General features: G+C 43.6%; 2 protein-coding genes across 9 annotated transcripts in view; one reads left to right on the top strand and one right to left on the bottom strand.

Annotated features, from left to right (window-relative positions):
- The first annotated feature begins 775 nt into the window (after window positions 1-775).
- CLDN25 (claudin 25) lies at window positions 776-1,468 on the top strand. Its single transcript, XM_065946141.1, has one exon. It carries the CDS (start codon window positions 776-778, stop codon window positions 1,466-1,468), a length of 693 nt encoding a protein of 230 aa, XP_065802213.1.
- A 6,623-nt stretch (window positions 1,469-8,091) lies between these two features.
- USP28 (ubiquitin specific peptidase 28) overlaps window positions 8,092-21,589 on the bottom strand; it is a 66,060-nt gene continuing 52,562 nt past the window's right edge. For 2 of the 8 annotated variants that reach the window (XM_065943855.1, XM_065943856.1), the window contains exons 15-26: window positions 20,921-20,991; window positions 19,256-19,493; window positions 16,996-17,190; window positions 16,267-16,406; window positions 15,923-16,108; window positions 14,908-15,003; window positions 14,015-14,193; window positions 13,842-13,920; window positions 12,633-12,712; window positions 11,982-12,105; window positions 10,404-10,599; window positions 8,092-9,282 (exon numbers count right to left, since the gene is read on the bottom strand). In XM_065943855.1, the coding sequence (XP_065799927.1) occupies window positions 9,107-9,282; window positions 10,404-10,599; window positions 11,982-12,105; window positions 12,633-12,712; window positions 13,842-13,920; window positions 14,015-14,193; window positions 14,908-15,003; window positions 15,923-16,108; window positions 16,267-16,406; window positions 16,996-17,190; window positions 19,256-19,493; window positions 20,921-20,991 (1,760 nt within the window). In that variant the 3' untranslated portion in view covers window positions 8,092-9,106. The remainder of the gene's footprint in view (window positions 9,283-10,403; window positions 10,600-11,981; window positions 12,106-12,632; window positions 12,713-13,841; window positions 13,921-14,014; window positions 14,194-14,907; window positions 15,004-15,922; window positions 16,109-16,266; window positions 16,407-16,995; window positions 17,191-19,255; window positions 19,494-20,920; window positions 20,992-21,589) is intronic. The other 6 variants (XM_065943857.1, XM_065943859.1, XM_065943862.1 and 3 more) reach the window with 4 other exon arrangements.

Genomic DNA, 21,589 nt, shown 5'->3' with positions numbered 1-21,589 from the left:
TTCCTGGAGCAGGGCATGGCAACCCACTCCAGTGGAGAATATGGAGAATCTCATGGACAGAGGAGCTTGACAGGTGACAGTCCGTAAGGTCCCACAGAGTCAGACATGATTGAAACGACTGAGCAAGTATGCACCCATGTATATATTTTAAAGTGTAAAAGGCTTCCCTGGTGACTCAGAGGTGAAGAATCTGCCTGCTAGTACAGGAGATGCAGGAGACATGGGTTCCATCCCTGGGTCAGGAAGATCCCCTGAAGAAAGAAATGACAACCCATTCCTGTATTCTTGCCTGGAAAATCCCATGGATAGAGGAGCCTGGTGGGCTACAGTCCGTGCAGTCGCAAAAGAGTGGGACACAACTTGGCAACTAACCAAAAGCAACAACAAAAAGTGTAAAACATGAAGTCATGTTACCCTCCAGAAAGATTACATCAATGTGTATTCCCAGAACATCATTCTTGTCTTCTTGGACCTGGGGAGGAATTTTAAGTTTATGAATTTACTCATCGAATATGTATTGATGGTTTACTATCTGACTATTTTGCCTCTCATGGGCCCCTCCCCCAGGATCCACCCCCAAATCCAGTGTTGGGCACACCCCCTAAACCCAAACATTGCCAAGTTCCTGACACCAGCTGTCTAGAAAACTGAAACAGGAACCCTCTCCAAACGTGCAAAGACCTTCCACTCAACTTTGCTAAAGTCCTGCCTGACGCAGTCACTGAGCCGCCTCTCCTCCTTTGCTTTCTGCCTTTATTCTCTGGTGGGAGTAACCATGTCCTGGAGTTTCCACGGGAAAACCCAGCTAGGGGGACTGCTCCTCTCTCTCCTTGGCTGCGTCTGCTTATGCATCACCACCGTCCTTCCCCAGTGGAAGACTCTCAGTCTGGAGCTGAATGAAATGGAGACCTGGACCATGGGGCTTTGGGAGGTCTGCGTGGATCAGGAGGAAGTTGCCACGGTGTGCAAGGCCTTTGAGTCCTTCCTGTCTCTGCCCCGGGAGCTCCAGGCATCCCGCATCCTCATGGTGGCCTCCCATGGGCTCGGACTTGTGGGGCTTCTGCTCTCTGGCTTTGGGGCCGAATGCTTCCAGTTTCACAGGATCAGACTAGCGCTTAAAAGGAGGTTTTGCCTCCTGGGAGGGACTTTGGAGGCATCAGCTGCAGCCACTACCCTCCTTCCAGTCTCCTGGGTGGCCTACACCACAATCCAAGACTTCTGGGATGACAGCATCCCTGAGATCGTGCCTCGGTGGGAGTTTGGAGATGCCCTCTACCTGGGCTGGGCTGCTGGTGTTTTCCTGGCCCTTGGTGGATTACTCCTCATCTTCTCAGCCTACCTGGGAAAAGAAGATGTGTCTTCTCCCCACATGGCTGTTCCTACAACAGCCCTGCCATCCTGTGTGCCAGCACAGGTATCTGATGGCTCGTTCTACCTAATGCCAAGACGTGGGACCCTGTTCACCTAGGACAAGCTTCTGCCAAGGAATCTCTGGGACAGAGGAATGTCAGTAGAATCTTTTTGCTTCCTTACCCTCTTCACTGTATATTTGTTTGCCTCATTTTAGGGATGGTGGTCACTGTCCTGTTTGTTCAGGAATTTGACTGTCTTAGTGATGTGATGATCCTAATTTCAGAATGAAAAATCAAAGCACAGTTTCTAAAAACATATTTATCTGATTTAGATTTTATTTACATAAAATGCTTTTAAACTTATGAATTATATACTTGATTCTTCTATTACCAAGAAAAACATTACAAAATTGCATCCATCCTAGAAAAACTAGTCTACTACACATGTAGACAGAAAAGCTTACAGTATACTAACACATATATACGGAATTTAGAAAGATGGTAACGATGGCCCTATATGCAGGGCAGAAGAAGAGACGCAGAAGTACAGAACAGACTTTTGAACTCTGTGGGAGAAGGTGAGGGTGGGATGTTTCAAAAGAACAGCATATATATTATCTGTGGTGAAATAGACCACCAGCCCAGTTGGGATGCATGAGTCAAGTGCTCGGGCCTGGTGGGCTGGGAAGACCCAGAGGAATCAGGTGGAGAGGGAGGTGGGATGGGGGACCGGGATGGGGAATACGTGTAACTCTATGGCTGATTCATATCAATGTATGACAAAACCCACTGAAAAATAAAAAAGAAAAAGAAAAAAAAAAAAAGAACATACCTTGGCAATTGAAAATGAAATATTGGCCTAGAATAGCACCTCAGGATAGGAAACCTCCTTGCCTTCATTTTCAGCTTCAGGTGCATGATTTGAAAGGGAGCGTCACAATATATCTTTGCTGTTTTGTTGATTCTTAATATTCCAAAGGGAAGACATATTCTTATTTCTGCTATGTTAGGAGGCTGTATGTAGTCTGCTCTGTCTCCCCAACATGAAGGTAAGAAATGGTGTGAGTGAGATAGGGTGGCCAACCATCCTGGTTTGCCCAGAACAGGGCACCTACAGCACTGACACTAGGAAGATCTCTGGCGTGGCTGTGCCCAAGGACTGCCCAACATGGGCATATACATGGAAAGAATTGTCAGCTCCCTGGAAATACCTTCTACCATATGTAGACTCATATAATAAATCCCTTACATTTTAATCCAAATGTCAGATGACCTACCTAGGCTGTAGCTACCAATAAAGTCCCTTTCACAACAACGACCCCAGTTCCTTTGCTTGTCCCCCTTTCCTGACCACCCGCCCCAGATCTTAACTAGGAATTTCTGCAGCTCCTCAAGAGGAAGCCTCCTGCTTGCTCATAAACCTGCTCATCAGCTGAAATTACCCTGCAAATCCACCCTCTTCCTTTCACTGCCATCTGCCTCCCTCTCCCCTAATTGGCTGAGAGTCACCACTGACCCATCAACAATTTCTGCAGGAGAACAACCAAGGGTGATGGTTCCCACTGTCCTCAGATAGGTCCCTTCTCCAAGGTCAAAGGCACCTTTGCTCGCAGGACCGAGGAGACCTTCCCTGCACATGCTAGTGGTGTGCTTGTGTTCAGATGCCTCTCCTTCTCGATTGAATAGCCCTGGCCTAGCCCTGGCATCTTGAGAATGCCAGGTAGCCTGGCAATCTCGTTCAAGCAAGAATACACACATACAAGAATAAACCATTTGCCAGCGTAGCCCATAGCAGCTCCCTTTATTTTTTCTGAGGAAATGAGTCTGCCCAGGTGCAACTTTGCCTGCAGTATCTGACTCACTTACCTTCTCACCCAGAATAGCATCCTGTAGGGGTCAGTTTCTCCAGAAAACTCTTTTCCCCTTTACATATCCTTTTGTATATCTTCACTTCACATACACAGATCCAAAAATCTCAGGTAAATGAAATTTTGAGTATAAAAGGGGATTGCATCAGATTTATATTCTGGCTTTCTCTGGTTTTGATGCCTTTTTTTAAAATCAACTATCCTTTCTGGATTACATTTCAAAGATCTTGAGGCCAAGTTTCAATCAGGAGTGAAGCTCAAATATCCAAGAGTTCTCCTTGGATCCCATAGGATCTCCAAGGAGGACCCATGTCATCATTCATCCATCTGGTCATTCATTCACTCTTTGAACAAATATTATTGTCTACCTACCACATGCCAGGCATTGTGCTAACAACCAGGAATAAGACAAAACTTGTCCCTGCCCCTCATCTAGGCAATTAAGGTAGACAAATACTGACAGGGAGTCACATCAGTGCAAACTGTAATTGTGACAAACTTTACAAATTTGGAAAGGTACATGGTTCCATGGGCTTCCCTAGTAGCTCAGTGATAAAGAATCCTCCTGCCAATACAGGAGACATGGGTTTGATTCCTGGATGGGGAAGATCCCCTAGAGAAGGAAATGGCAACCCACTCCAGTATTCTTGCCTGGGAAATCCCATGGACAGAGGAGCCCGGCAGGCCACAATCCATGGTGTTGCAAGAGAATCAGACACGGCCGAGTGACTAAACAACAATAACACATAATTCTATAAGATCATGCAATAGGAGGAATTTAACCTGGTCAGGTTCGATGAGTGGGCACCCTAAGGAAATGGTAACTGGCTAAAAACTGAAGGGTGGACAGCAGTTCTAGATGGAGAGAGAAGAAAGTGCAAGGCAAGGTTGGTGAAATAGGAGGGAACCAGACCATGCAGGGCCTGTAAGGCCTGAAGAATGTTATCTGTGCTCTTAGAACCACAGGAAGCCAAGCGTGGGGCCGGGAACAGGAGCTCAGCTGACCTGCAGCAGGAGCCCACCCCACTTTCCTAACAACTTGTCCCTGTGCCATATCCCTGTCGCACAGCTGGGTGGGGATTAAGAATGACAATGCACTTTCACATATCTTGTGCTTTATTTACTGTTGTTTTGAGGGTTGCTTTTTCATTGTTTTTTTTTTGAGCTGGGGAGAACAGATATTATTTGTTTTCCTAATGAGGAAACGAAGAATTTAGGCAACATGCCCCCAGTGAGTAATTAGCTGGCAGAGACCTGAATCCCAGGTTTGGATGCCGTGGCACTCTCTCATCACCCCAACTGGTTGCTTCATGGGGATGGGCTGCCGACAATCCACCAGAACAAAGGAAAAACTAGCACCCAAGCAAAAGAAAAAAAAAAGACCTGTAAGAAAAATCTTGTGCTCTGTGCATTTGTTGGGGTCTAAACAGGGTCTTTGTTGTCAGATAGCTCACCTGCTCCTGCTGGTGGCTTGCAGCCCTCACCCTAATCCCCAGCGTGCAGGTGCCGACGATGTTTTCCATCACTATGTGATTATGACTTCCTCTGCAAAGAAAGGGCACAAACTAAACATCTGTTAAGGAAAAAAAAAAAAAAAAAGTCTGTCTTCCTAACTCTCCTTTAAAAAGGACACAAAGGCATTTAAAAAAATTCGGGAGTGAAGCAGGCACTGTTGATTGATTCCCAAGCAGTCAATAGCATGTCATCCCCTGAAGGAAGTAATCTGCATTCTGGACAGAATCTACTTTTCGAGAAAGAATCTGAGGAAGAAGATGCTTTTCACTTAAAACTGCCACCGTGCTTATCTACCTGCTACTTTGTAGGGAAAATAATGAGAAATAAAAATAGAACTCATTAAATCTTAACTTCAGCTCAGTCTTTTCTCATCCATTTGTGGCAAATTAGCATTAAAAACATTTCTTTATTGTGGTTACACATGGAGAAGTGTGTTGTCACATGTATGAGAAACAGAAAGGGACATCAATCAATTAAGGTTTCAAGCCAAAAGCTTTTATTATGTTCAAAGCATTGTAAGAAAATAACTCAGGGACTTGCCAAACCTGATGCAGTTAGAATTTGATGAGTTCCATGCTATCTTCTCCCCTGGCCTTCCTTTGAATCTGAACATTTCACCATTTGCAAAGAAGGCATTCCAGAAAGTCCCTGTTAAAATATTCATCTGTTACCCTTCTGAGCCTAGCTCTAAGGGGAAAGTCGCAAGGGTGAGACACATTTTGAAATAGGAGGAAAATCAGAAATAGTTTCATGGGCTTCTGGACTGGAGGTGTGTCTTAGCAGCAAGGAGGTGTGTCTTAGGGTAATACAAAACTCAGAGGTCGGAAAATGTTTGTAGTCACTGGCCTCTCATATAGAACTGAAAGAAACTGGAATCACATTCCACTCTTAATTTGTGGATTTATTTTTAAAGCCAGTTGTTCTTGCTATCTCGGCCATATCGATAGTTGCCCAGAATTTTGAATAGTACCTCAAAGCTAAATCCAATGGGTGACATATGCCTTGGGTTCTTCAGGAAACCCTGTGTTCTGGACAGAGGAGCCTGGCAGGATAGTCCTTAATGGCTGCAAAGAGCTGGACACGAGTGAATTGACTTAGTACTAGTACTCACTCTAAAGACAGGGGCTCACCACTCTGCTGCTAAGAAGTAAACTGGTGGTCGACCTTCACACAGCCCGCCGAAGAGAAGCACCCAGACTCAGCAGGGAGGATTCCTGGAAGGGAATTCACAACAGTCGGGAGCGCTGTGATGTCTCCACCCTTCCTTGGGAGGGGGGTGGTGGGGAGATGGACCACAGGAGAATCACTCACAGATGCAGCCGTTCCCAGCAGGGAAGATGGTATCTAAAATGTACCCATCCCACCCTGCTGAGCGGCGGAAACTCCTGGATGACTGAGGCACAGAGGAGGGTGCCTGACCACCACTGGAGCAGCCGGAGGCAGGGGGCTGGCTTGGGTGGGGTGAGGCAGCAGCACCAGTCCTCCTGCCTTTTACTGGTGCGTGGATGGTTGTTTTCTGTAACCTGAATGGGTGCTGGGGAAGGCAGTCTGGGGGGTACTGTCCGGCACCGCTGGAAGGTGGGAGGGGCGAGAGCAGGAGCTGAGAGGATTGGGAGAGCTCAGTCAGAAAGTCCCAAAGCTGCACCAGGGAATGATGCGGAGGTTTTGCCCAGGGTTCTCTGAAGAATCGTAAAATACCCCACACAAGAGCTAGTAATTGGATTCCTGCCATAATAAAGAACCAAGAGATTATTTTTTTAAATATTGATTTATTTATTTGCTGTAGTGGGTCTTGGTTGTGGCATGTGGGCTCTAATTGTCCAACCCAGTCAGGAAATCGGTGTTTTCAAACTGTGGCACTGGAGAAGATTCTGGAGAGTCCCCTGGACTGCACGGAGATTAAACCAGTGCAGTTTAATCTCCTTCCTGAGGCACCTTCCTGACCCTAAAAGAAATCAAGCAGTACCTAAGGCAGCCCCAGCACCCCGCCGGGTGGTCTGAGCAGATCCACCACTACAGATGTCCAGCTGTTCCTTTCTTCACCAACTGTAGATTTTTCAAAAGCTGATCAGGAAATAACTAATGTGAAAAAGCAAAAGATCTCAAAAGACTTCCAAGGGCAGTCGAGTAGTTGTTAGTAGCACAGGTTGTGAAGTGAGACACACCAAGGACAAGTGTCCTGGCTCCACCACCTAGGACACCTGTGACCTTGGGCAAGCCAACAGTCCTCATTAGCATCCCAGGGTTGTTACGTAACTGTGCACACCACTCAGCAATGACAGGGATTTAAAAGTGAAGGGCAAATGGTAAACAGTAAAAGTCTTCCCAGGTGGCACTAATGGTAAAGAACCCACCAGCCAATGCCAAGAGACGTGGGTCTGCTCGCTGTACCGGGAAGATCCCCTGGAGGAGGAAATGGCAACCCACTCCAGTATTCTTGCCTGGAGAATCCCATGGACAGAGGAGCCCGGTGGGCTACAGTCCATGGGGTCGCAAAGAGTCAGACATGACTGAAGCGACTGAGCACACAATCAATGAGTAAGAAAATTAATCAATTCCCCATGAAAAAAATCTTTGCAGCGAGCTTTAAAACACAAAAGCACCTCTGGATGTCTGTGAAAGATGGCGTTAACCATTCATTAGACCAAAATATAAAAAATTCAGCTTCAAGAAAATAATTTTTTTGACTTCTAAATCAAATTACAATGTGGATACACTTACATGCAATGCAACTAGCAAATGAGATGAAAACAGATCAGACACCACTAGGTGCTGCTCAAGAAGTGACTTGCCTTTGTGAAATGGAGTATCTCCTGCCATATCTAGAAAGGAGGTCACAGCCATCTGTGATTCAGGCCCTCCACATGTTCATTTCTGAGCCCAAAGGACCCGAAAAGGGAGAATGACGCCCCCAGATAGCTGAGATGCATATGAAAGGAATGAGTTCAGCGAGCCCAGATGCTTGCATCTTCCCATACAGAGAAGAGCGCTAAACATTGTGATAGCTGGTTTTCCTTAATTAATAGTAATCTTTGATGTTCAGACTACCTGCCTTTCTTTGGTACAAACTTCTGTATAATCTGACTCCTTTCCCCATCGCCTCTTTGGAGCAGTTTCTCAGGGCTACTTGAGAGGCCGCCTCCCAGGCTTGAAGTTCTAAAAATTCCCACCGAATAAAACCACTCTCTGCTTTCAGGTTGTTACTATTTTTAGTTGACACTTTTCATTCCCATCAAGCTTCTTAACCCTTTAATCTGCCCTTTTTTTTTAAGAACAAAAACTGAAACATGAGAAATGCTAACTGAGTCCATCCATTTCCAAAATAGAATAGATATAAACAAAGGCCATACTGCATACCAAAGGTAAAACAAATACTTTTATTGCACATTTATAAAATCTGCATAGTTGTAGCAAGTCTTTGACCCTCCCACAATTCCCCTGGCAATCTTTAAAATTTGGTTAAAACATAATACCCAATCTGGAGCCTTTTAAAAATGGTCAATGGGATATTTCTCTCTCTACATATACATATATATATATTCTTTTTCTTTTTACAAACCCACATCCCCTATTTTTTTAAAAGGAAAAACGGGGGCGGGGCATCGAAATGTTCTTCTGGACCAGCAGGAGCCTTAGCCATGTGTTTTAGCCATTTTCAGATGCTAGAAAATTTTACCTTTAAATAGTTTACAACATTGAAAATGTGATCTTTAGTCAAGTTTCACAATGCTGCTATTCCATTTGATGTCCTTAATGCTTTCTCCTTTCTTTGATTCAGGACTGAGTATGAGGTTTTCTGGTTTATTTAAAAATATAAAATAGAAGAAAGGAAAGGCAGCTTTCTTTTGACTTTTCAGCATCTTACTGCCACATGACCTTATGTTCTACCCACATGTGAAAGGGTGGCGGCTCATCAACAACCCATTTTTTCATCTCCTCCCTTGCAGTTAAATTTTTTTTTAATGTCATCTGTATCTGATAAAATAACGAGTAGCTGTTCATACAGTTCAGGTCCTGATGAATCACCCTTCTAGTCTGCTGTCAAAAATACTTTTGCCTGAAGGATACTCTGAGGCTCAGAAAAGCCCAGGCTGTCTTGTAGGGACAAGAGACATTTCAGGGCTTCTGCCACAAATCAACACCTTAATACACTGGTTCCTGCCTTTTTTCATGAAATCACTTCTATGATTCTGTTCCTAAAAAGTGCAGTTTTAGTTTCAATCCTTCTTTACACACACAGCATAGTTAGGATCTGGATCTGAGTCTCACTGTCCCACCTAATCCCTTTCATAGGGTAAACACTGTGACAACAGACTTCTGTGCAACAGACGGTCAACCAAAGACCAGGCTGGGTCTTGAACACGTGGGGGCTTATTTCACTGTCACAGTTGACACTCCTTGAATTGACTCCATGACAGCTGCAAATCGGCTACAAAGGTCATAGGGAGAATTGGGCCGAATAGTTGGAGGCTCCTTTAAGACAATGATTTCTGCAGAAGGATCTAGAAGTCTGGGTAGAAACTCCCCTAAGCACAGCTGCAGATTTTCTGTGGAGGGAAAATGGATGGTTAGTATACAGCTAAATAAATCTCTTGAGTTAAAACTAGTAAGTCTCTAATAATCTCCAAGTTCAAAGCATGTTCTGGCCAGCTAATGAAAAATGACGATTCCTTCAGACCAAATCAAGCGCAAAGACCTATTTGCCGACTACAGCAAAGTTTTAGGTCATTGTTTTAAGTCATCTGACATGCACCAGGATAACACTATACACTCACTTCATTATGGACATGTCTTTTAATCAATCATCCTTTAAAATTTGAGGAAGTACCACAAATATAATGTGCTGTAAACATACAACTTCCATAAAGATAACGCTGGTCTTATCCTTCAATTAAAATATACCAGTGTATACACGGCATTAAGTAAGGCTATAACGTCACACATAGTTTAAACAAAAACTGAAATTCTTAGCTACTAATTATTATAGATTTTTTCAATATATATCATAAACTTGAACACTTTGACAAATCAATGGAATATCTTTACATCAGTAAGCAACAAAGAGGCTTCATATCAAGATACATAACAATTTTCTAAGTCAACCAAACTTGCCTAAAAATATCTAGTTCTAGGCTCCCTCTCCAAAATGCTTTGGACAGGCACAAACATCCCCTTTACTAATTTATTAACCTTGAAGGCATCATAGTTAATAAAATGTTTATGTCTTACAACTTCAAGTCACAGGAAAATTTAATTATGGCACCAACAGGTAATCAAGCAGCAAAAACAGATTTTTTTAATATTTAAACTACAAACTTCAAGTTCAGATTTTGGCAGATGGAAAAGTAACAGCAGTCTAACACTGCTGGAGAGCAGTGATTTTTTCTCAAATAGCGCTGTGTGGCCGGCTGTGGAGGTGATTCAGCCATCAGAGGAGATACGGTAGGCTAAGGACAGGGGTTCACGTAAGATAAGGGAGGCTAAGCACAGGGGTTCAGGGCCCCGTTTCTTGTCTCAGTACAGCAGGTACACTTCCACGCATTTATATGCTAAGGGATTCCAATCCCTTAAAAAGGTCTGACAACCAGTGCAGCAGAGTGAGTCCACTGTCATTTCCAGAACTCTCAAGGGTCTCAGAAATTACTGGCAACGGCAACAAACACCACACCTGCGATATCCTGCCCCAGGTAAGAGCACCAGTGGTTTCTCATGACCTCAATGGCATCCAGGTCATCCTTGGAGATGTCGTTATTAATGATAAGGTGAATGCAGGGAATGATCAACTCATTCATCACGTTAATGCCCTCTGTTACAGAGTGCTCATCATTTGTTTCAAAGAGAGAAGCTGCTTTGGCATTCAGTTCCTATGGATAAAAACAATGGGAAAAAAAGTCTCAAAAAATATTTAAACAAGTAGTTCCCAAACTCCACTGTACACTGGAATTGCCTGGGGATCCTTAAAAACCACAGATGCCCCAACCCACTCATGCCAATTTGATTGGTATTTGGCTGACCTAGACACTGGGATTTTTTTTATTTTTTAATGCCCCCAAGGTGATCTGAATGTGGCAAAGCCTCTGACCAAGTGGCCTAAACTTATGAGTCAAGGTCATATCTAACATCTGCTTCTATCAAAAGATTCTATGGTTCTCACTCTTCACCAAAAATCAAAAATCACCTGCAGAAGATAAGGTGCTGCCCAGGCCCCTTACCAGGAGACTGGTTTAACCGTCTGGGAGAGGCCTGGGCCACCAACATGTGAAAGCCCCTTAGGTGATTCTGACACACACCGGGAGTTGAGAGCCAGGGGCGGAAAGAAGCCAAATCCTTATTAGTGCCTTCCTGTGGCAGCTGAGAGGGCATTCAAAACGTAATCTCTATTTGGTGATTTAAAAAATAAAAGCATTTGCGGTCCATCAAATCTACAAGGCTCCCTTTTCAGCTTCAAAGTGCCCTGCCATATCTACTACTGACACAGGAATCCAAGTATAATCAGAAAATGAAGTTTCTGAGATACACGCATGTCACAACTTAATCTCCATTTGGCATTAACAAAAGGTAGTGGCAGAAACGCGGGCCTCACTCTGGGTAGAGGGTGATCCTGCTGGGTGGCAGGGAGGACCAAGGCAAGCTTGGCCTGAGGTTAAGCCGCCTCTGCGGCTTTCTGAAGGACAAGCACCTGGAGGGAGCCCTGGGGAGGCGGACAGACCATGGTTGGCCTGCCCACGCAGCAGCCAAGTGCAAAACGACCGGGCTAGCTCGCCTGTGCTTCATGGCAAGGATGTTAACGGGACGGCAGGACCAGTTTTAAAAACTGGAGTCTCTTTAGACATCACGAAAGCTTCTCGTCTACTAGCTTACTAGTTAGGGAACATAGAAAACACATGTTTACTAGATGCTTTCTATGTGCCAGGCACAGAGAACAAGGCTGACTAAGAGGATCTATGCTCAAGGAACTCACAATCTAGCAGAGAGGTGTGTGACATAAGCTGTAATGCGGCACACATGAAGGGCACCAGAAAAGGGGAGATGCGGTTCTCATCTAGCTTCTATCGGGGCGGAAGAAGAACGATGTTCACTGAAGTAACTTCATCTGTTTCAATGTAAAACTACTCTTGAGGGTTTAGAACAACCTAAAGCCTGCAGGAGGGTTTTTTTTTTTATGTTGTATTTCTTCCTGGCTTCTAGGAACAGAGGTAAACACAATAAAACACAAAAATCGTCAGGCTCTATAAAGAGTACACACCAGAAGGCATTTTCTTCGGTACAAAGCGATCACCGACTCCTTCACGCCCCGCTGGGGCCCCTTCATCAGCAGAGCAGCATTGCTTTGGTAGGCGTACACCAGGTAGGAAAGCGCCTCTTGGTACCTGAGAAAGTTATTGATGAAACGGCTCAGTGCCCCTTCCCCAAACCCAGGGCTTAGTCCCCAGCACTCTCTAATACAAGAATGTAACCGGCTGCAGGGATGGAAAAGTCTTAAGCATGGAGGCCGCATGGTGCAGGTGGAAAAGCCTGAGAGCCAAAGACCACAGGTAGCCTCAGCTCCTCTGCAAACTGGCCGAGAAGCTCAAGGCAAATCATGGCACTTCCCTGGACTGTTTCTCCCAACTCTACAACAAGGAAGTGGACGAGAGGCTCACTACAGTCCACACTGACTCTAAAATTCATTTTCTGAGTTCATTTTAATTTATCACAAAGAAAATTGGCCATTATATCTCTCGACCGAGAAATCTATCATTATGTAAAAGATGAAGACACACGTGTGATGTTCAGTGCAAAAGTGAAGTAGAACACTGAAACGGTAGAGACACAGGGTGTGTGTGGAAGGGGCTGTGGTCCTCGGAGATCCTGGTGGGCATCCACAACCAGCTCGGTAACATGAGACGCCACTTACTTTCCTTTCTGATAGAGTTCCAGGCCTGTCAGGAGATACACAGACACCTTTCGGAACAAACTGTAATCTTCATGCCACTTCTGAAAAGGAATGACAGCCATTCATGATTATGACTGAAACTGCTTCTACCCTTTTCCCCACAGCAAGCCTCAAACTCAGTACTAATACTTACGGAGCTCATATGGCCTGGCACAAAAACAGGAGACACAAAAGCTTTCAGAAAATAAAGTACTGGACATTTATGATAAAAGTCTACTGCTGACCTTAATTTTCTGTGTCCTGTTCCTGCTGCCGAGGAACAGAAATATTCATTTCACATGAGCTTTAGAATTTCGGATCTTAACTTCCAACACCCACGTCAAAGTCATTCAGCTCTGGTCTGAATGAATGGCCTCCCGAGATCAGAGGAAACCATTCAGATGAGGGAAGACAGAAGGTCAAGGCCGCTCCAATCTCAGGAACAACACTAAGCTTGCCTGGGGGTGGGGGCCAGGGGCGGCAAGTAGGGCATAGCGAGGTGGCACTCAACAGCGTCGTACCTACATGATGTGTTTCGTGTTTGGAAATGTGTAGTCATGCACGCATTTTAATGCATAAAAATTTTAGTCTTGAATACAGAAATATTAGAAAACTGTATATTATTTAAAGCAAACTAAAACCGTGAAATCACGAATTGTATCGCCTAGGACAAGTCTAAAGTGAGTATTTAAGGGAAATGAAATGCTGATCAGTTGAAGAGAATAATGGAATAAAGAAACTGGCCATCCAAAGGGTAAGAAAAGATCATTCTGACTCAATTTTTTTTTGAGAGGGGGTGGGAGTCACTTGGTGATAATATAAAATTGTTTGCTTTATAGCTTTATATAAAATTTATTAATATTACTACAAGTTGTACAAATTGGATTATAAATATATTTGTGCATATGTATAATTTACTATACGAGGAGGAACATATTGGAGAAGGAAATAGCAACCCATTCCAATATTCTTGCCTGGAGAATCCCATAGACAGAGGAGTCTGGCAGGCTACAGTCCATACGGTCACAAAGAGTTGGACACAACTGAAGTGACTTAGCACACACGAAAAGAACATATAAATGACAGCCTCAAATGTTTCAACACCTTGGCCTCCTTACATTTTTATTTGTTTTTTAATTGTTAGGGTTGCCTTAGAAATTAACATGTGTAGGTGCAAAGAGAAGACCTCACCTTGTACTCTTCCATATTCATGTCATCTGGACCAATCTCCTTCAGTTTTGCTTGAGCCACCTTCATAATACTGATCGACCTGTGGACAAAGTTAAGAAAGCAATGAGTTTCCCCTTCAGAGGACTTAGTCAAGATAGAAGGAAGGGTGGTTCACTGAAACACTCCCTTCTCACCTTTCATCATAGCTAAGATTTTTATCAGCAAATTGTTCCAGAAGGGTCCGCTCTACTACCCTTTTAGGTGCTTCGTTTTGGAAGAAGTAGACAAGCACGTGCTGAAGACGAGGATCACTGTGAGAGGTGGGGGTCTCCTTGGCGAGCTGATAGAGCCTGGAGTACTCTTCATGGAATGCCTATTGAAGACAGAATTGGTAGTCAGAAAAGGGGGCATGGTGGGCTTGTACACACAGAAACCACTGCCTAAGGCCTAAGGAGGTTTTCATCACTCTAAGACAACTTCTAAGACATTCTTATTGAGGAATGACAGAGGCAACTGGACCCTATAATCTCTTTGCCTTTCAAAAAGGACAAAACTGCTCCAGCACCAAAGACATCCTGTACTCACAAGAAAATAATTTTCCTCATACAGTGCTCAGAAAAACAAAAGTTTTCATTGTTTCAAGCATATCTTTGAGTACCAAGGATCTGAAATTTAAAAATCCAAATAAATGCAATTTCTTTAAGAATCTTAAATTTTATTCAAGCACCTTAAAAAGCATGGCCTACTTTCTTATATTATGGCCTCCAAATTACAAAGGCGAGGTCTCATTCACAGCTTTATTAATAGGCACCTCCTAAGAACAAGGAGGTTACTCCTGGCCAGGTGGGCCACAGAGCGCCGAGGCCGCGTTAGTGCCACGAGGGGAGAAGCCACCAGTGCCATGGAACGGCTGGGCTGTTAGTCGGGCAGCGAAGGGAGTTTTATGTTTTACCTCAATGAAAAACACTTTTTTAGCATCTGATATGATCACTGCCCCATGATGATGATCCCTGTGGTACAAGGATTAGGATTTAATCCTAATTCTAATTTAATTAGAATTTAAAAAACAAGACAAAAACAGAGATACCTTAATAAGCCCTGCTTCAGACCCATCTCGGTCAAAGGTCTGACGGGCTTTAGCTATGGCCAGGATGACCCCTTGCATGGCAGGGCTCAGCATCACCTACCACAAGAGGGCACAAAACACAGAGAGAAAGCAGAGAAGAAAGGTTCAGAAGAAGACAGAGAGAAAGGTGAGCAGACTGCCGCAGGGAAGCAGGGCGGCGTGCCCCCCCGGCCAGCAGCCACCACGGGAGCAGGCTCCCACGCCCCGTTCAACGCTAGCAGCCCCTGGCCCTCTGCACGACCACAAGACCGTGCCCATGACAAGCTACCCCTACGGTGTATGTCTAAAAATACCTACGATATGGCACTGCTACACAATCAAGGTAAATTATAGCTCTCAGAGGGGAAAGGTCTGAGGTGAGAATTCCAATTGCGTTCTGAGGTTTGGGTGTCCATCCTAAATACACCAGTCTTTCAGAGTTTTACCTGGGTGAACAGTACATTACAAACAGTCTGAAACTAGCAGGTACACAAATAAGACCTTATAAAGTGAAAACCTTGCAATGATTAAAAAAAAATAACCATCCCATAGAAACCTGAGGACAGGATTCATGACTGTTAGTGTGTGGGGACAACTGCAAAGGAGGCAGACAGCAAACAACCTGGAAGTCTATAGCTTCAGAGTTAAAACAAGGTCAACTCACATTTGACCTGACCACTAGACAACTGAAATTTTCCTGTTTGGAGGAAATGCAATGGACTAATATTACCAAAGACTCCTAATTTAAAGGGCAATTTTTTGTTCAGGATACGACACATGGAACTAAATTCTACCTCTCTGAGCCGCCGCCTCGTAAGGGCAGGTCTGAGTAGAGACCTGCTGGCAGCAGTGGAGGATGGTGACTAAGGCCTCTCGCCCACCTCCTGTGTCAAGGAGAAAATACTGTTGCCGCACACCTTACACAGCTATGCTCAGTCACGTGAGAAGGAAATACAAGACTGACAACAGACAGCTAGACCTTGACTCATCTCTGTACCTCCTCATCATATCCATCTGCATCAGATCTAACCAGAATCCTTCCCACACTGGGAATCTCGACTTCAGAGACCTCAGCATTAGGCTGGGCAGCAGACTCTGCGTCACGAGCCTGTGGGGGCTGCTCTGCCTGCTCTGCAGGCTTTGTTTCCGGGGGCATGGGCTTCTTGGGTTCAGCTTCCTTAAGCTGTGGCAGCAGAATGGAGAGAAAGAGTAAGAAAAAAACAGAAATAAAGAGGGATTGGTTAAACGCAGCAGATACAGAATAACAGAAATGTGAGAAAACTGCGGCACTTACTGCCGGAAGCCCGCCCCTCTGGATTCCGGAATTCCAGGCCCCCTCACCTCACTCAGGGCGGCTTCCACGCCACTGTTCTCATAGGCATGTGCTGTGTTTGCAATCGCCTGGGCAGTCTGCTCCTTCACGATCACAGCGTGCTCGGAGGACAGGCATCGAGCCCCGTGGGAAGAGGCCACTGAAGATTCTGAGAAGCAACAGCAGGGAGGAATCAGCTTCCAGTAATAAAACCACTAGAACACTCTACAAGGCAAGCAGGACTGGATACAAAGTTTAATGTGCACACCTTCCAACTAACCTTTCGAAAAAATTATGTAAATTTCCCCTGCAAACTAGTGGCTAAAAGAAACAGCTACTTCAGCAAGGAGTCACTGATGATTCTGTAAAGTTTAATGTGCTCCCAATGTTGTCATATTTCTTCATGGCAAAAAGGCTTCCTATAAACAACTATCCGTTAGGAAGATCACCTTTACAGAATAGTTTTCATAAAATCTACCTATTAATCTTACCATAGTTTCTCCTGCAACCTGGGAAGTAAGCTAGCACTAAATATAGTGAAAGTACAGGTAGCTAGCTGCTAATCTTTCGCTGTTGGTTCTGCCCAGCAGAGCTGACTGTCTAGAGCCACAAGCTGGGCTGTCAGGCTGTGCGACACCAACTCTAGTTCCACTGTGCAGAGCGTGGCATGGCTCACTCAGAGGAAGTGCACGGGGCTGGCTACGGGAGTGCAGCATCAACTCCCCCAAGTTACTGGCATAAATGCCCTGCTCAGATACCTTGTGATGGAGAGAAGTCCTGTGATGCTGAGCTGGTGGAAGATTCCATCTGAGGAATTTTGCAAGACTGCTCTTCTTCCCATTCCTCCACTTCCTGCTCAAACTGCCAGTTATCTTCCTGAATGTAATGCTTAAGTTCAACAGACAGGGCTTCCACTTCTCCTGACATCTGATCTAATTCATTCGGGGCCGCCTCTGAGGAAGAACAAAGACACAGTTAAAACAGTCCCACCAAGCAAAAGGCATCAAGGAAACCAAAGCTCTTTTCCAGAAAAAAAGTAAGACACTTTGTCTTTTTTCTTACTTTTAATGAAAAATACACACCTAATCCATCCACTGTCTGAAGTACTGACAATATCAGGCCAATAGTCATGGTACCCCAGTAACAGTGGCTGGCATAATGGGAGGGAGGGACACTGAATATTTGTTAAATTAATCAATCAATGGTAACAAGTGAGGATTTGGAGTAGAGGCCAATCACAGACAAAGTAGCAAGAACAAACCAAACATTTCTTGGGAATTCAGAAAATCATTATTCAATGGAAATTTCAAGATAAACAGTTTTATCAGTGTAAACAATGCCCCTATTACTGATAAGCATATCCATCTCCAGGACTTCCCTGGTGGTCCAGTGGTTGGGACTCTGAACTTCCACTGTAGGAGACGTGGGTTTGATCCCTGGTCAGGGAAATAAGATCCCACAAGCATTATAGTGTGGTCAAAAAATAATAATAATAAATTGAATTAAATAACAAAGTATATCCATCTCAAGATGGTTGAAAATGAAAACCAAGACATTTATACTGCCTTAAGTTTCACATAATCAAGTGCTACCACAAAGCAAAGGGATACAAAGGTTAGATCAATAGGTCACTAATACTTGGGGTTCACTAAAGGCTATGATGAAAAATGACAAGGCCATCAATGACATATTCAATCTCATTTCCAACCCTACAACCGAAACAAATTATAAAACCCTACAGCAGAGTAGCACATCCACATACTGGTTGCTGCTAACCAGCCTTTTCACTAAACGACAGTTCTCACTTTTGTCTATTTCTATAGATGAGACACACCCGTTATAACAAGGCCCCTGTATGCCACCCACAGCCAGCACAATCGTTTGTACAGAAACTCCCACGAGCAGCTGTTCCTGCCCTCACACTGCAAACATGCAATTAGGCGATCAGTTACTGTGAAGTGAGCATTCTCTCCATCCCCTACCCATCAAGCACACGAGAAAGACCACTTGCTGCCCAGACAAAATGCCTTATAGGCTTCCTTATGCAACACTGTGAAGTCTGAACACTAAAGAAGATGCCTTCCATGATCTCAGATATGAGAGAAGAAAGAGTAATACACATGGAAAACAGCATAGAATCTGGAACCAGAATATTTATTGGCAGTATGACAAGTACAGAACCTCAGCTGGAAAATGTGGGTGATAAGAATTTCTGCCCTGCCTCCTCTGCGTTAGAGTTAATAAGTTATTAGAGAAATAAAGCTTAAAGTATGCAGTAAGGAGGAAAGTACCAGCATAAATGATAATTATAATTATCGTTAACATTAGTAGCAGTATTATGAGAAGTCTGAAACTGCCGAGGCAAATCCATTTATAAAATCTAGCTATTCTCCAAAAGGTGCAAAATATATGTGCACAAGAACATCACTAAAAAAGGGAAAAACTAGAGGCAACTTAAAAGTCTATCAACAGGAGGCTAGTTTAATAAATTATACACATATTCCATGCAATGGAATTATTTTAGTTGTTAACAGGAATAAGTTGCTTCTATTTATAAAAATAGAGAGATTGTTAAGAAAAACAATGAAAAAGATGCCAAACAGAATGGAAAAATATCCCATTTGGTCGGGAAAAAATGGGGTGTAGCTGAGATATCAATGAATAAAACCTAGCATCTGCACAGAACATTTCTAGAAGACTACATTAGGAGCCTAAGAATGGATACTTGTTGGGCTCAAGGAAGGAGGAAAGCAAAGTTATTTTTCCTTTTTCTTCTCTTTTATACTATTTGTATTTCTTGAACATATCATTCAGTTCAGTTCAGTCGCTCCGTCGTGTCTGACTCTCTGCGACCCCATGAATCGCAGCACGCCAGGCCTCCCTGTCCATCACCAACTCCCGGAGTTTACCCAAACTCATGTCCATCTAATGAATCCGAGTTTAATTTTCTTTTTAAACTACAAGATTGTTCCCTTCCCTGAGCAGTACAGTCTCCGCAAGCCTGGCCTCTGCTCATACCGTTTTTACCTGCACTGCAGTGGGGCAGCTTGTCGTTAATGTACATCAGGCAGTAGGCACTAACGTTTCTCTGGCCCCCGTAGGAATCTCGCTCCAGCTCCTCCCAGGAGGACTCGGTAACAGAGATGTCGTTGTACTTGAGCCAGACTTGCCGTGGCGGGTTGTAGACGTAGGCCCAGTAGTGTCCCGCGTTTGCCTGCCCCTCGTGAACCAGCACTGCGTGCAAGCGGTAAGGCACCTGCAAGCCAGAGCGTTCCCCGTGTCAGCCTAAAGCACATCAGCTGACAGGGGCTGAGGCGACGAAAGCTCCAAAGGATGCCCAGCCATAAGACGTAAGACAACTGCCCGTTTACACGTGTGTTTGATGTAGGGTTCACATCAACAACACATCTTATTGATTCAAGATGCACTAAAAACAACATAGCCTTGGAATCTCCCATTCCTGAAGGTTTAAAATCAGACAGTTAAACCAGATGATTCTCTTTAACTCTTTAACTCCTATGATTATAGATCTGAAACAAAAAAATAACTGAGACTTATTTATTCCCCCAGTTCCAAACTCAGTCTATCTGAAAACAGAAGCACCATGACCACTCATGTTGAGAAGATGCTTACCATACCTGGGGCCTTTAGCAGTTATGCTGTTCTGACTGTTTTATTAACTAAAATTAATAAATTTTCTATTACCTAAAATCTAAGTTAACTTATTTCATTATGAATCAGTCATATATTTCATTATGAATCAGTCTTTATATTTCTTCTTGCAGGTAATCATCCACTTATCTGAGGTGAAGACCCTTTTAATTACCTACTTGTTTGTTTCAAAATGTGAAAAGCTTCCCCCCAGCCCCCACCCCGCCATCCCTACTGGCAATATGGAGAAAATAAGAGTGATGTTTAAGTGCCAAGTTAAGTATTGGTGAAAGAAAGGCAAGTCAGTAAAGTAAAATTACATTTAATCAGTACCTTGACATGTTTTTACTGGTGGTAAATTTTTTTAAAGAATAGAAAAGAGAAAATGGTCAACACCCAAGATTCACATGGTGCATTCTTGCTATGCAACACAACTAGGGTTTCCCGTGACCCTAGAAACAGGGCTCCCCTCCCACAGTCATTCATTTACACAGAGGCCCGTGGAGGGCAGTCCCCTAACTGTAACCTCTTTCCCGTCAACGCCCAGAATGTTATTTTAAACAAAAATATGTGGAAAGTAAGAATTTCTGCCCTGCCTACCTCTCTTTAGGAGTTACTAGAGACATAAAGGTTAAAAATCACACTGCTAAATGAAGAATCATGAAGGATCATGGTACTTTGGAAAGGATGGGGAACCAGTCCTTGGTCAGGTTTCCCTCACTGTACTGCTTCACTACCATTTTATGAGAAATTTTATTAATATTTAACAACAAACCTTTCCAACACATGGAAAAAATACCATGTGGTAGACTTGAGACAAATATGTTTTACGTCCTGTTGGTGGTAGAAGGAAGATACACTGCTCTTTTTTAGCCTAAAATATAGAACAATACATATTTCTTTCAAAAATTAACTTTTATGTCTTAGGGAAGTTTCCACTCAGTTTCAAAGAAAACCGTCAACTTCTCTGTATCTGCCCATTAGCACCATTAGAACATGCCTTGACTACTTCCCCATCAATGGGCATTCTACCTGACGGAGGAGAGGATCACAGTACATCTGCTCAATGGTCTGGGTAGTGCTTGCAATACAGTTCTTTAAGTCTGTTAAAAAAGAACACTCAGTTATAATGATTTCACCCCACGTCACACAGGCAGCTCTAGCTCTGCAAAGACTACAGCTTCTCTGTACCTGAGGTTTTCACCCTTTCAGCTTCTCTCTATGAACCATAAGGAAGCATGCAGTTTTAAAGCAGCTAGTGCTTTAGGTTACAAAAGCTTTTAGTTTAATATAACTACATTAAGATTTCTAAACAAAAATCATCATGTCTTATAATTGGCACCAAAATTTCTTAGGAAACAGTCTCTAAAATCAGACTTTAAGGGTCACTTGGGTGTAAAGTACATGTGCCAGAGACACCTGGAAAGGGAAGACAAAGCAACAGGCAGGGCCAGACTTCTGTCAGTAAGAACCTGGGAGGAATCTAGATTTGCATAATTTACTTATTTATTGCTCCCTAGACAAAAGGAGAAAGAAGGGGAGGACGAGAAACAAGACAAGGCCATAGGATTTTAGGAACAAAATGCTGAATAATGTGATTTTACACTGCAAGCATTACTCAGATATTCTTTGCCTCCTTAACTGTCAATAAAGCATACTGTATGTAGAAAAAACTTTAAAAGTGGAAATTCAGGAAACTGA

This window comes from Muntiacus reevesi, chromosome 9, assembly GCF_963930625.1.
Source record: "Muntiacus reevesi chromosome 9, mMunRee1.1, whole genome shotgun sequence".
In the NCBI taxonomy this organism is placed as follows: domain Eukaryota; kingdom Metazoa; phylum Chordata; class Mammalia; order Artiodactyla; family Cervidae; genus Muntiacus; species Muntiacus reevesi.
Note: the sequence above shows the minus strand (reverse complement) of the source record. Positions and strands in the feature narration are given on the sequence as shown.